This window comes from Chiloscyllium plagiosum, chromosome 31, assembly GCF_004010195.1.
Source record: "Chiloscyllium plagiosum isolate BGI_BamShark_2017 chromosome 31, ASM401019v2, whole genome shotgun sequence".
Taxonomy (NCBI): Eukaryota; Metazoa; Chordata; class Chondrichthyes; order Orectolobiformes; family Hemiscylliidae; genus Chiloscyllium; species Chiloscyllium plagiosum.
This window is the reverse complement of record NC_057740.1, coordinates 17092136-17107407: the sequence shown is the minus strand read 5'-3', so window position 1 is coordinate 17107407 and position 15272 is coordinate 17092136. Positions and strand designations below refer to the sequence as shown.

The 15272-nt window shown below is 41.2% G+C and overlaps 1 protein-coding gene across 1 annotated transcript in view; it reads left to right on the top strand.

Moving 5' to 3' along the window:
* The window catches only part of LOC122565553 (ceramide synthase 2-like), an 18023-nt gene extending 5009 nt beyond the window's left edge, over positions 1–13014 (top strand). Inside the window, exons 2-7 of the mRNA XM_043721606.1 lie at positions 180–264; positions 1400–1492; positions 6474–6602; positions 7974–8080; positions 9504–9660; positions 11038–13014. Coding sequence (XP_043577541.1) covers positions 180–264; positions 1400–1492; positions 6474–6602; positions 7974–8080; positions 9504–9660; positions 11038–11211 — 745 coding nt within the window. The 3' untranslated portion in view covers positions 11212–13014. The remainder of the gene's footprint in view (positions 1–179; positions 265–1399; positions 1493–6473; positions 6603–7973; positions 8081–9503; positions 9661–11037) is intronic.
* Positions 13015–15272: the final 2258 nt, after the last annotated feature.

The window sequence follows — 15272 nt, the reverse complement described above, 5'->3', positions numbered from 1 at the left end:
TGATGAGCCATCCAGAATGGATTGTAGAAATTCCTAGAATTTTCAACACTGAAATGGGTCATTTCACTCTAGTGTGTAACTCTTTGGCCCCGGGCCAATAAACTGGCTCTAATTGTACACAATTGCCCACTTACCATATCCATTTATCAACATTTCCTCCATCCAACTGTTCAATCTAGCAGTCAATTATTGCAATGTTGTCTTTTGTTACAGAAACCGTGGTTTTGGGATCAAAAGGAATGCTGGAAAGGATACCCTCAGCAAGTATGTACTGCCTGCTTTTCCAAAGCAAATTGTTCAACCCAAAGAGTGATGATTAAATTGGTGCCCCCCATCCTCTCATAGGCCGCCCATCCCCTGGCAATGTTCTCAGCATGTTCAGTTGGTATTGTTGATCCATATTGTGTAAGTTAGTGGATGTTGAGCTTACACTGTGTGCTGTGCTAATTACATTGCATCTCGATTCTGGAGTACAATGTATACGCTGACTGATTCAACCTTAGAAGTGTTGCAGAGTCACAAAAGTGACCACCTAACTCTAAAAGGTTGGGTTGTGGTGAAGATTGGAGAAAGTTTCTGAAGTGATTGTGGCTGTTTAGAATGGTTATGGGTCTGATTTTTAAAGAAACAATGTACAGGTCATTAGTTTTGATCACCATAATTCTACAACACTTAGTGAGATGGTCAGAAAATTATTGGTAGTGACAACCCAAACCACTTTCCATTTTATGGAAATGAACTGGCACCCAGTCTGGCTCACTCCAACTCACCCTGATTTAAAGCAATGAGTGCTCTCTGGAGAATGCCTCTTCTTTTTGGAAAGAGGGATTGAAATTGGTCAAGAAAAGTTTGTGAGAAACTGGAATTATTTGAAAGCGAGGATCCTGTGAATGAAGGACAATGGATGATTGTGATTTGAAATGCTTTTGGAGCATGGTGGGAGCCAATGATCCCAAAGGAAATTGGGCACAAACCAACTTAAAAGACTTATGGGCATCTAGTGAGGGAATGGGATTGATTGGATTACTGCAGTGGAGGGCTAGCATGGATTTGACAGGCTGCGCAGTAACTATTTCTGCCATAATAATTTGGAGAAGCTGGGATGGTTTCTAGCGCTCTCCAATCTATCATCTAATCCATTAAACAGAAAACATGAAAACCCCATAATTCCTGCCTCATCCCTCAGCTCAGTCATAGGGCAATCCCAGTTGGTCAATGCTTTCTACTTACTTTCTTCCCCTTCAGGGGATAAAGTCCAACTGTTTTGTATTTTAGTTTTGTTTTCTCATTTGCATTCTATTTCTAAAGAATACTTTGTGCTGCTTCCCTTGCTGTCATCTTGATTTCTGTTTTCTTAACTTCTGAAAGCATAAAAAGTGAAGCTATTGTTCTGTTTCAGGTGTTGCTGCCCTCCCAATACTGGTACTACATGATAGAACTGGCTTTCTACTGGTCCCTCCTCTTCAGAGTCTCATGGGATGTGAAGAGGAAAGTAAGTGATTTCTTGATCTATTACCAATCAACATTAATATTGTATTGACATTTATACAACTACCTTAATGTAATAGATACCCCAAGGCAGAGGTAAAGATGGTGCTGCACCTGTCCCTCACTCACCAGCCTGAGCACAGCAGGGGAGGAGTTTCCCCATAGCCCCAGCACCTGGTCCATGGCTCTTGGCGGAAATTGGTGAGGAAGCAGTGTTTGTGGTAGAGCTGCTGCTTCCCAATAATTTAGAGGGAGAAATCTAGTCATGCAGGATGCGATGTCAGTTGGCGAGACTATGGGTATTGAAAGAAGTGCTATCTACCAGTATCAGCTTGCTGCGATGGTCATCAGGTTGGTGAGCTTTGAGGAAATGTGAAATGGTGGAGGCATGGTCTTTGCTCATAGACTTAATCTGAGCTTGAACAGGATCTGCGATTGAGAGAGAATTATTTAGCATTCCATTGTCTCTACGTTTTGACTCTTATGCGACCTAGGGGGGTAAGATCCCAATCGTTTGAGTTGCTTTTGTGGCAAACTATGGTTTGTGAAAACCTTTTTTTTTGGAAGCGAATATTTGAAATTTCATGGCATGATTAGTTTCTATAGACCAAAAACCCCGAGGAAGCCAATTGAATGAAATGACCTATCAATATCCCAATTCAGCATCAGATTACACACAGGATGGAGCCAGTGACTGGAACAAAGTTTCACCTTTTTACCACTGACTGCACAGTCCAAATGACTGTGTTGCTCTTGCTGAAGTCAACCATTCTAAGATTGCAGTTGATCTCACGTTCAAAATCTCATTGAGGCTTCAAATCCCAATATTCTAATCAGTCCAAGATATTTAAGGCAACTTCTGTGGATGAGCTGTTGATCCGGGGTTTATGGCTACTCTACAGTGGTGGGGATCACAGCAGATCAGGCAGCATCCATGGAGAGCAAGGAAGCTATTGTTTTGCATCTTGATGACTCTTCAGAGCTCATAATCTTGACTCAGTTAGCTTGCTGTCCATGGATGCTACCTGGTCTGCTGTGATCACTATTTGTTTTCATTACAGGTTTTGGCATCTGCAGTAACTTGCTCTTACATTTGAGCTAGATATGCTTCTGAAACTTAAACAAAATCGTGGCTATCATCAATACTCTTTAATTGTTGCAAAGCCAACAGTTGAACTTGGTATAGATATACACTGCTGTTAAGGGGGAAGTTTTAGGATTTTGACTCTGACAGTGACAACAGCAATGTCATTTCAAGACAGTATGGTGTGGAGCTTGAAAGGAAACTTGCAGACAGTGGTGTTCCCATGTATCTGTTACTCTTCTTCTAGGTAGTAGAGATGCTGTTTGGAAGGTGCTATCTAAGGAACTCCGAGTTGCTGCACTGCATCTTGCACACTACTGGTAGCAGTGGAGTGAATGGAAGTGTTAGTTGGGGTGCCAATCAAGTGGCTGCTTTGTCCTGGATGGTGTTAAGCTGCTTTTGTTGGCACTGCACTCAACTAGGCAAGAGAATAATATTCCATCACAGTCCTGATTTGTGCCTCCCAGATAGGGATTTTAAGTCAGACGGCAAGTTAATTACCCAACCGATGACCTGTTTCTGTAGTCACTGTATTTGTATAGCTACGCCAGTTCACTTCTCTGGCATGGGCTCAGTGGTTAGCACTGCTGCCTCACAGCGCCAGGGCCCCAGGTTTGATTCCAACCTCAGGCGACTGTCTGTGTGGAGTTTGCACATTCTCCCTGTGTCTGTGTGGGTTTCCTCCGGGTGCTCCAGTTCCCTCCCACAGTCCAAAGATGTGCAAGCCAGGTGAATTGGCCATGTTAAATTGTTCATAGTTAGGTGGATTAGTCAGAGGAAATGGGTCTGGGTGGGTTACTCTTCGGAGGGTCGGTGTGGACTTGGTGGGCCGAGGGGCCTGTTTCCACAATGGAGGGAATCTAATCTTTCTGGTGAATAGCGGTTGAAAGTGGGGATATCAGCAATGGTAATGTCTTTGTTAAAAGGTGATTGTTGGATTCTCTCTCGCTGGAAATGGTCATTAACTGGCAATTCTGTGGCACAAATGTCATGTGCTACTTGTTGGCCCAAGCCTAGGTATTGTCCATGTCCTGCTGCATATGGATATGGACTTATTCTGACCAGAGATCTATGACTAAGTGTTCTGTTGTTTTATATATATAAAAATGACTTAGAGGAGAATGATAGTCTGATTAGTAAGTTTGTAGATGACAAAGATCGGGGGAGCAGACAGTGAGGAGCTTTGCCAGAGGATAAAGCAAGATGTAGATAGGCTGGAGACTTGGGCAGAGAAATGGCAAATGGAGTTTAATCCAGACAAATGCAAAATGATGTGTTTTGGAAAATGTAATGCAGGAGAGAAGAGTGTGGTAAATGGCAGAATTCTTGGCATCAACATCGAGGCATTTAGGTGTACTGTTCTACAGTTCTCAGTGGATAAGGTGGTAGTCAAGGTGGTGTATGGTATGCTTCCCTTCATTGGGGCAGAGTATAAACATTATCAAGTCATGTTGCAGCTGTATAAACTTCATTTTGGCCACATTTGGAACATTGTGTACAGTTCTGGTTGCCACAAGAAGGATGTGGAGGCTTTGGAGAGGGTACAGATATGGTTTACCAGGATGTTGTGTTGTTTGGAGGGTATTAGCTATGAGAAGATTGGTCAAAGATGTCTTGTTTACACTTGAATGTCAAAGAATAAGGGGTGAACTGGCAGTTTTGTAAACTTCTCAAAAGATAGAACGGATAGTCAGCCTTTTTTCCCCAGGGTAGAAATGAGTACTAGGGTAAATTTTAAAGGAGATGAGAGGCAAGTATTTTAGTGATAAGTGCCTGGAATGTGCTGCCACAGGAGGTGGTGGGGGTGGATCCAATGGCAATGTTTGAGGCATCTTGACAGATACATGAATAGTCAAAGTGTGGTGCTGGAAGAGCACAGCTGGTCAGGCAGCATCCTAGGACGAAGGGCTTATGCCCGAAACGTCAACTCTCCGGCTCCTCAATGCTACTTGACCTGTAATGCTTTTCTCGCACCACACTTTTTGACTCTGATCTCCATCTGAAGTCCTCCCTTTCACTGAAATACATGAATAGGCAGGGAATAGAGGGATACAGACTCCAGATAGGCAAAAGACTTGTAGTTAGAAAGGTATGTGTTAGTGCATTCTTAATTGGCCAAAGGGCTGTTGCTGTGCTGTACTGTTCATTGCTTGATGTCAGGAGTCACATGCTGAGAAACATTTGGCAATCATTGATGAACATCTGCACTTCTAATCTTTTTATGATGGAGGGAAGGTTATCAGAGTAACTGAACATGGTTGGGCTGAGGACATGACTGGAGGAGTTCTTCAAGGTAATATTTTGGAGCTAAGCTGATTAACTGACAGCCAACAACCACAGCTCCCTTCCTTTGGTGCTAGGAGTGACTCTGACCAGCAGAGTATATCCCTGGACTTCTGCTGAAATGACATCAGGAATTGCATAGGTCTGGCAGAACACTAAACTGCTCACTGGCCTTCAGTTTTTAAGGGTATCTTGATACCACTGGTGACACCTTCTATCACATTTGAGTGTAAACTGATGGGGTAGTAATGGTTGCATTGGAATTGTGCTGCTGCTTGTAGACACATCTGGGCAATCTCTGACATCTATCCAAGATGTGAGAGAATGGTGTAACTGTACTGGGATAATGTAGCTGCGGGCACAGCTCGCTGTGGAGTACAATGACTTTATAGGGTCAGAGGTCCATTCTGAAGATTTCCCAGGGCATCTCCCTCCTGACTGTACACCAGGTTGACATTAGTAGATTTGTCTGATCAGTAGGGCAAGACACAGCTAGGGATGGTGACAGTGAGGTCTTGAACATAGTTACTGTTTTAGCTGTTACTTGACTAGCTTGAGAGACCGTTCTCTCCATTTAGGAAGAGGTTGTTGAAAAAATATCCCAGATGTTAGTGGGGATGACTATGCGAGGTCAGCAGGCACCATTGGCATTTCTGATGCCGTGGTCAATGCTGGCTGTCTAGCCAATGTTTTGTTTTTATCTGACTTTGTAACTATTAGATATAACTAGCTTGCTGGGCATTTAGGAGTCAACCATGTTGCTTTGTGGGGATTTGAGTCTCATGTAGGTCTGAATGGATATGTTATCTCATGTATGACATGGAGAACAGAGTTCTCCAATTTCAAATAACCTCCCTCCTCCTACCCGATTCCCTCCTTAGCCCCTCCCCCTCCTTCCACTGCTCCCTGCTACCAACTGGATTCATATCTCCCATTGACCAACCAAGTCATACCCTCTACATGTCTTCACTTATCCCCACTTCACTGTCCTACCCCCACCTCCCCTTTATCTGCAGCTCCCCCACACCAATCCTGAGGAAGGGGTACATCTGAAACATTGACTTCTGCACCACCTGATGCCACTTGGTTTGTTGTGTTCTTCCAGCCTCCTGCCTGTCCACTTTGGATTCCAGCATCCACGGCTTGTTTTTTGTTTCATGCCCCTGTGATTAGACACTATATAAATGTGGGCTTAAAAATAAACTAACTCCATGTTTGCAGCTGTACCAAGTGAGTGTGCTCCTGTTCATTTTTGCTTTACATTTTAAGCAGGTTCACCAAGGATCTGCTAAACGGTTCTTGGTCTGGAATAGTAATTCTGTATTTCCCTGCATGGCTGCTGCCAAGCTGAAGTATATCAGCATTTCCCACCTTTTTTTTTTTTGATGGAAATTATACAAACTCATTTGAACAGATATGCTGGTAACAGAGCAGCCCGAAGCTCTGGGAAATGTACATGCTCTAGGGATGACTGATTCTAGTTGTCAGGAGAGATGGAGTATCTCTGACTGGTCAGATTGACAATCACTGAAAGCAATGGACTGTTTTTAACTCGATTCTAAGACCCCCATCTGAGTGGGTGTGCTCTCACCTTAAATTTAAATTTCTTCTGTTGCAGGACTTCAAGGAGCAGATCATTCATCACATTGCCACAATCTTTCTGATTGGTTTCTCCTATTGTGCAAACTATATACGGGTGGGGACACTGGTGATGCTGGTCCATGATGCATCAGACTATATTATGGAGGTGAGCTTTTGACCTGTCAGCATGGGCAAGTGTCATATTCAAGCTTCCTGGTTCCTTTGTGGATTATTGAACCACCAATGGCATGTTGGCATTCATTGCTAAAGGAATGGAATATAAAAGTTGGGATGTGTTGCTTCTGTACAATGTATTAGTGAGATCACACCTGTAAGATTGTGTAGAGTTTTGATCCCCTTACTTGAGGGGTGTATGATTTACTTTGGAGACAGTTCAGAGGAGGTTCTTGAGGTTGATTCCTGAGATGAGGAGTTGGTCTTATGAAGAGTTTGAGTTTAGGCCTACATTCTGGAATTTGAAAGAATAGATTTGATTGAAGTATAAAGGATGCTAAAGAGGATTGACAAAGTAGATTTACAGAGAATGTTTCCTCTTCTGGGGGAATCTAGAATGAATTCATAGATTTGGAAAAAAAGAGTAGCAAACTTTTAATAAAAATGAGAAGTTACTTCTCGTGAATTTGTGGAGTTGACCATACCAGAGGACAGTAGATGCTGTGACACTGAATAAATTTTTACGGAGTGAGACTGATTTTTAATTAAAACACTTGAAGGTTATGAGGAGTGGGCAGGAAAGTGGAGTTGAGGCTGTGAGGAGATCAGCCATGCTTATACTAAATGGAGCAGCAGGCTTCAGAGGCTGATTGGCCAACTCCTCCTCCCAGTTCAAATATTCTTATCTCCTAGAAGAGAATATATTTGTTTGGATCACCAGTTTGTGCTGAATTGACTGATCCCAAGGGTGGGTTGGTGGGTTGTAGGAGAAGGTAGCTACAGTTTGCTCATACCCATGTCTACCATGCAGTGCTCAATATTTGCTGTTTCTCAGGCCCCTATTGTCACCAGAAACCTTTTTCTGCACTCGCTCTAGTTCAGTAATATCCTTTCTACAACAGGGTGACCAGAACTGCATATAGTACTCCAAGCGTGGCCTTGCCAATGTCTAGTACAGCTGCAACAAGGTGTCCCAACTCCTATACGTGATGCTCTGACTGATGAAAGCAAGCATGCTGAAAACTGCCTTCACCACATTCTGTGTGGCTCCCCTTTCAAAGAACTCCACACCTGTACCCCTCTATCTTTGTTCTCCTCTTTTATCAAGTGGCCATGACAAGAGGGTATGAGATTGGAAACTCCTCTCTGGATCAAACAGACATTACAAGGAGTCCAGTTCAGTCGCAAAGGTTGGACAGGGAGGGGCATGGATTCAGTGGCTAAGGAATAGTTTGTGGTAGGGACTGAAGACCAACCTGCAGACTAGAATCTACAAAATCAAGGTGGAGGAGGAATGTGGAAATAAATCCTAACGTTGAGGCTAGTTTCAATGAATTCATTCTTCCACTTCTGTTTTTTGCAGTGTGCAAAAATGTTGAACTATGCAGGATGGCGCAGGAGTTGTGACGTGCTGTTTGCAGTCTTTGCTGTTGTCTTCCTTATTACACGACTTATCATCTTTCCAAATGTGTGAGTGTTTCTTTTGTTTAGTGTGTGATGTGTTTTCATGTTGGGTAATTTGGGATTGTCAACTAGGGTTCAGAGTGTCAATGAGGGATGCAGCTTATCATTCACGATAAAAACTCCTCTACTACAAAACCAAGCTGATTTATCTACCATTGTATGGGACACTAGACATGACACACACACACACACACACACACACACACACACACACACACTTCATGCTGACCTCTGCCTGCAGGTGCCTTCTTGCTAGAAATTACTTGGTCTATGGCCAGGATGCAAAACCAAATTAGGAAAAGAGCCCAGAAAATAGATTAACATTTCTGACCAGCATTATTCAAGGTCAGGTGAAATACAACACAGACACATGTCTCCATTGGCTTTTTGCTCAATAGATAACTATTTAAGGACTAACTCAAATTGAAGTGCAAATCATAATAAATCCCCTAAGTGCTAATTAGCTACTTCTCTGAAATGACCCAATCTTGAAAGATTAAACAAAAAACAGAAATATTAAAAGGTGTGGCAGTATCTGTGGAGAGAAGACCAGAGCTAATGCCTTAGGTAAAGGTCTTTCATCAAAGATGCCCGTGCTGCTCATTTACTGCCTTTGACAGTGGTTAGTGCAGGAGGAGGGTATAAGTTGTTCCTTCGAGGGTCCAATAGCACTGAAGTCTCAAGTGGTGCTGTGGAGTGTAATGGCGAGGGAAGCTTAGTGATGCCACCATCAGTCCCTTGATGGTACAGCAACTATTTGGGCCATATTTAAGACACCACTAGATGGCACAGTTCCTTTGTACAATATTAATTTTCATTTGATTATGGGTGCTATAGACTTTGAGAGCCATAGTGCCACTAGGAAAAGGGTTTTTTTTTTGCCTTAATTCATCCATAATATAAATCTATATTTTAGGGGTAGTGGGTATTTTTGGAAACTGTTCAGGTGTTGACAAATGCATTAGATAGAGGTTAGACAGGTAAACGTTATTGAAACAGTTCTGTTCTGGAAACTATCAGTTTACAAACTTTAATGTGATTAGGTGTCTGGCCCTTAACTCTCCATTTAATACTTGGCCATGTGGGAGTAAAATTTAATAAGGAACTGCAGATGTTAACTCTGAACTACATAGCACTCAACTGCAGTATATCCAGTTATACCTTTCGTGCATGTTTGGCTCTACAGAGTCCCCACAGCCACTTTTTAACCCCTTCCCTAACCAACATTCTTTTTAATACACGGACCTTCGTATTAGCCTGTGACACTAAAGAGGTATAGTTTTTAAGGCAAGACTAAACAATGTTATGCCCATGAATCATGAGCCAACAGATGGGAAGAGTTGGATTTCTGAATCTTTTTGCTTGTTTGACACACACTTTCCCTGCTGCCCATCTGTTTTTGCTAACTGTTGAAAACTATTGTTTGCAGGGTAATTTACACCACCTTCTACCACTCCATGGAGATTTTCCAGCCCTTCTTTGGTTACTATTTTTTCAATCTTCTTCTGATGGTCCTGCAGCTGTTGCATATATTTTGGGCATACCTTATTCTGCGAATGGTAGCCAAGTTCATATTTCTTGGTAAGGTAAGGATGTGCAACATTTGAAATGCATTAGAAATATGAAGTGGACTTTTGCTGGTGACAGCAACACAACTGGGGCTGGTAAACTGACTTTGGTCTGTTTCACAACAGGATCTTGAACTCCACACAAAGGGCTCAGCTGTTCATCAACTTGAACCATAGTTTGGAGAAGGTGCTTGACCCTACCTTCAAAGTATTGCCTCATATCAACATTGGGTTAGGTGATCCTGTGACTGTTCAAACCTTCAGGTCCTCATTGATGTTAACCACAGATCAGCAAAAGGCCCTAGTGAGAGTTATGTTAGCAATTTTGACAGAGTATTCATAAATTGCCATTGGGCTAGGATGTGCTGTCATCTAGAATTGTAATGCCAGGGAAGGTCACTAAATAAGATTTAGGTGACTTAAGTTTTTTTTAGACTTGGCACAGCATTCATGACGTGCAGATTTATTTCCCTCCTCCACCCTATATCCAGTTCAATACTGCATTTTAAAACAATTTTCCAGATGGTACAGCATCCTTACTCCATCATTTTTATGTCACCCACCTCTGAATGGATACTAATTAGTGGCAAATATCAGGTCTTCACTCCTGCACAAAATGAACTGAAATCCCTAGGAACCATAGCAGGAAACGGTAAAACTGCAACTTGAACAATTTGGCACTAGATGTCCACCTGCCTTTTCTTTTCCTAACTCTTGAGCTTCTGTACATTTCCAGTACTTTTTTTCTTCCTCTCCTGCTGGATTTAAGGCTGATTAGCTGAGCTTGTACTTTTCAGAACTGTTCCCGTTGTTATAGGAGTGATTTATATCTGCCTCCAATTCTAAACTTTGTTTCCCACACACTTAATCTTGCAACTATCTAAATGATGCCTTCCTATTCAATGATAAAACTAAGAATAATGCACTGAGGCTTGCTTTGACCCTTGTATTCTGAGCTGAGTAGAGGCAACTTTCCAGGGTTGCAAGGAACTTGTCTTTTTAAATCCAGGCGGTCGTTCTTGAGACTTTAAGGTTCTCTCAGAAATTGCAGATTGTATCAGAGAGATCTCAAAGATCTCTTCTTGGTTGAATAATACTCCATGTTTAGTACACAACACTACCCTGTTGGATTCCCTGAAGGGAAGGAACAGATCGTTCTCTCACCAAAAGAGAAAAGTAATGGGAATGTCTCCACTCCACTCTGCTGTTCCTTTTCCCTCCTGAGATGTTTTCAGGGTGGAAATAGGAAGACTGACCGTATGATGTGGACATTCCAGAAAGACTGTGGAAGAGGGACGTTGGGTGGGGTTTGGGATCTTGCACAAGTAGCCTAGGTGATAGAGTTTGAAAATGTAGAATCTCCCTCTGAAATGTTTATTTTTGCATCTCTTTTAGATTGATAAGGATGAAAGGAGTGATGATGAAGAAAGTGATGGGACAGAGGAGGAGGAAGATGAGAGAATGGAAACAAAGTCTGCATCATCCAATCACAATGGTGTGCTAAATAACATGACAAATGGGATGAAGGGCAAATCAAATGAAAGGAACAAATTGCCCAAAGCCAGGTAGCAACATCGCTAAGGATGGATTGGGAGCTGTTACTCAAATATTACTCTGCTTTTTGCTGATGAACATTAACATCTGCCAGTTTTGAGATCCACCCTATACATTGTGAAAAGTTTCTCCGAGCTGCAGAATCAACAAGCCAGCGACAATGGGCCCATCTCCTTCATGAACTTTGTTAAACCTCTCATTTTTCATTGGTCTTCTGTCTCCTATCAAAACTTGCCTAACACCATGTTCTCAATTCACTGTTGAAACCTTCATATGGATGGAAAATTTGGGAACTGATCTAAGTAACCTTTTGATATTGAAATAGTTATTTAAACATTTTTTTATAGAACTGAACAGTTTTTAAAAAAAAAACTTTGCTTTCCTCCTGACTCTTGTATTCCAGCCCATTGTGTGATCAATTCCCTTGGACCTTCCTGTGTAATTCTCAAAATGGACACTAGATGGCGCGCGTCTATAGTCTGGGTGGATTCTTTGGACAAGTTTGAATAGCTGAGAGGGGGTACTCCATGAGACACTAAGGCATGAAAATCCAGATCCCAATTTAAACTATTTTTGTCTTAAGCTAAATAATTGCAATGTTTGGTGTTACAATTTATTTTTATTCAGGAGGCAGAACTGATGAATTTATTTGGTGTTTGAATGGTTAATATTTAACATCACATTTTGTGTATCGTTGGGCTGAAAAAAGGCGTGCTAAAATTTGAATTTAGCTTTGGATTTAAGAGTAGTTTTTGTTTCGTTTAGTTTTCTGTGATGCAGTTTGGAAATGATCAAAGTTCTGTGATACAACTGAGATCCATTTTGCAACACTTTTGCACTTGGGTTAGCATGTCCTCACAAAGGAAAGATGTGTGCTTTGACAGTTTTAATTCTTGCAATTCTCCACATTCACCCAACACAATGGTTTAGGTTGTAGAGAGCCTGAAATGTGTCAGCACCAGAGGGATCATGATCCCTGACTTCCAGTGCACTGTGGGTAAGATGGCATCACATGGAGGTTACTTTGACTCATCAAAAAGATTAGAATATTACAACATTAGAATTCCAGTTTCTGTGGCATTATCACAATGTACATGAGTCTGTTTCCAGAAATTGCAAGATTCAGCTAAGAACAGTAATTCATGTTTGTGAAATGATGCAGTAACACAAGATTTCTTCCAGAAATGAAATTTTAAGATGGGGTATGATAGATCACTATCCCATGGCATGTAAGTGTAGGACATCTGAGTATACCTGCTGTTTGGTTTCTCAGATCTAATCCTCAAATTGGACATCAAGATGGAAATTTCATCAGTTTCTGCATGTTTTGTATGTAACGTGCATAATGGTGTGGGAGAGGACAATGGGCTCAAGGAGAATCATGTTTTAAGTTTGGAAACCCCTGTGACTTTATGATCAATTTTATAAAATTAAATATAATCTGAATTTAGAACAGTAGATGGCTTGTTGCAGGACAGTTTGAAAGAAACTTTTATTTTGCAATTATGAACAAATCCAAGAACTGCATGAAATATAACACATGACTGAAATGATCCTATGGATTTTCTCATTTTGTTAGGTTGCTCATGCACTTCCTTGTTCATGTTTGTTTAATCTTTTTTGGAGTTAAATTTAATCAAGACTGAGTGACTTTGTACAAATGACAGTCTTGGTTACAGTTTTTGTAAATATAAAGCCAATCTCAGTACACTACTTAGACTTAATTACTGGAACTGATTGACATAGTGTCTGACTCTGTCATTTGATCATCACAAGTCTTGTTTTGAAATTTCTGAATAAATTAAAACTTTTACATTTGTTTGTTTTCATTGGTAACACTGAACATGTTGAGTTTGTCAGCTATATAGTCACTGTCCAGGTGTATTTTGGTTAGTGAATGACTGATCATACATTGCCTGGAGCTAATCTTTAGACCGTTTGGGATCAGTTCAAATATTAGGAGAAAGTGAGGACTGGAGATCAGAGCTTAAAAATGTATTGCTGGAAAAGTGCAGCAGGTCAGGCAGCATCAAAGGAATAGGAGAATCGACGTTTCGGGCATAAGCCCTTCAGGAATCCGAGGAATCGGTTTCCTGAAGAAGGGCTGATGCCCGAAACGTTAATTTGCCTGCTCCTTTGATGCTGCCTGACCTGCTGCACTTTTCCAGCAACACATTTAAGATCACTTTAAATATTGTCTAGACCAATAAAAGGGGTGAACTGAAACTGACATTTTGCACTTTTTTCATTAATTGTGGAATGCAGATGGATTTGAAGTATTGTCACTGTAGGTAATTACAGCAACCAGTTTATGGAGGGTGAACTTAAACAGAGAGAATGTTCATGACAAGTATATAGTCTGTTTAGTCTTTGAGGAATAGTAGCCAGCACACTGGGAGAATGCTTTGAATTGAGTCATGGATTTTTGTTTTAAATTTAGTAGGCTCAGACCTTTTTTAAAAAAATGTTTTATCAGAAGGGCAGCATCTCTAGTGCAGTGCTCCCTCGGTAATGCACATGAATGTCAATGTGGACTGTGCCTTTAATCCCTGGAGGGGACAGGAGACTGCATCACAAAACTGCTCCTAATGGCCCCGATTGGAAATTCTCATCTAGGTACATTTGAATAAAGTCAAGATGACCTCAACAGTTTGTAACACTGCAGCATGAGCATCCAGTAATCAGGAAAATCTAGTTTAAGGTCACTTTGCTACTCCCGAGCAGCACTGTGTGATATATACATGTGACTGATTTTCTATTTGAGATATCTTACTTCCATGGGAGTCTGGCAGGTAGCCAATAGCATTGCAATTAAAATAAAACTTCAAACAGTTCAAACACTTGGATTACAGTGTTTGCCAACTGGGAGGACTATATTTCTCTGGCACTTTGAATGTGTACGAGGAAAAGAAAAGATTTGATGTCATGGAGGAAATGTCTCATTGCTTTCCCTTAACTCTGGTTCTTGCATCAGCCCAGAGATTTTTGCAATGTTTCTGGATCTCTCATTTTACAGTCACAACATGCTAAATGGCAGAATTCAAACAATTATTTATAAGGGTTTGGTCAGATTGTTACTTGACTAACAATGTGGAGATATTAATCCAAATCCCACTGACAACTGGGAAATTTAAATGATCAATTAGAGTACAAAGCTGACTGCAGTCATGGTGATGACAAAACTGCCAAGTTATCATTTAATGAGTTGGATGGATTTTAATGCTTCTTTTAAGGGAAGGAAATCTATTGTCTTCCTCTATTGCCCTAAATGTGATGAAACCATAGTAATTGCAATGTGATTGATTCCTAGCTGCTTTGAGATGGCCACTCTGTTTTCATGATGAAAGTGATACTCTGTTTAGATATCAGTCAAGCAACATAATTTTGAAAGAATGGCTCTTTCAGCCAATATACTGTACTAGCATTCTCTTACTAACACTGGGTATATGTTGTCCTACTAGGTGCGCTGTTGTACTGTCATGGGCTGTCCATGGAAGTCTTTAATGTTGACTTCAGGCCTAGTCTCCTAACACCAGGTCAAAAATGGGCAAAGAAAACTGATTCCCACCTAGTACCCTCCCTTAGTCAGTGAATCACTGCATCTCAATGTTGAACACTGCTTGGGAGAAGCACAGAAGACAATAAAAGCACCATGTTCTGTGATTGAAGGGCTTCAATCTGCATCACCAAGGGTAGTTCAGAACCGATAGGCTTATGCCTGAAATGTCAACACTCCTGTTCTTGGATGCTGCTTGATGTGCTGAGAAAGCACAGCAGAACACTGTGACTCTCCAGCATCTGCAGTCCTCACTTTCTCCTAGTTTAGGACTATGGGACAGACTGAGTCTGAGAGACCTGGTGAGAGTATCCTCACCATTTCACCTATCACTACTGCCCCTATCTATAAAAATGGTAAGAATGACTACTGCATAGTCCTTATGGAGATGAAGTCCTTCATTGTGTTGTGATATTACCACCATGAAAAATGGAATAGATTCAGAACATATCCATCTAATGCTATAGATCATCAGAATCAGCATAAATGTATTCCACCATAATCTTAACCTTGTGGCTTG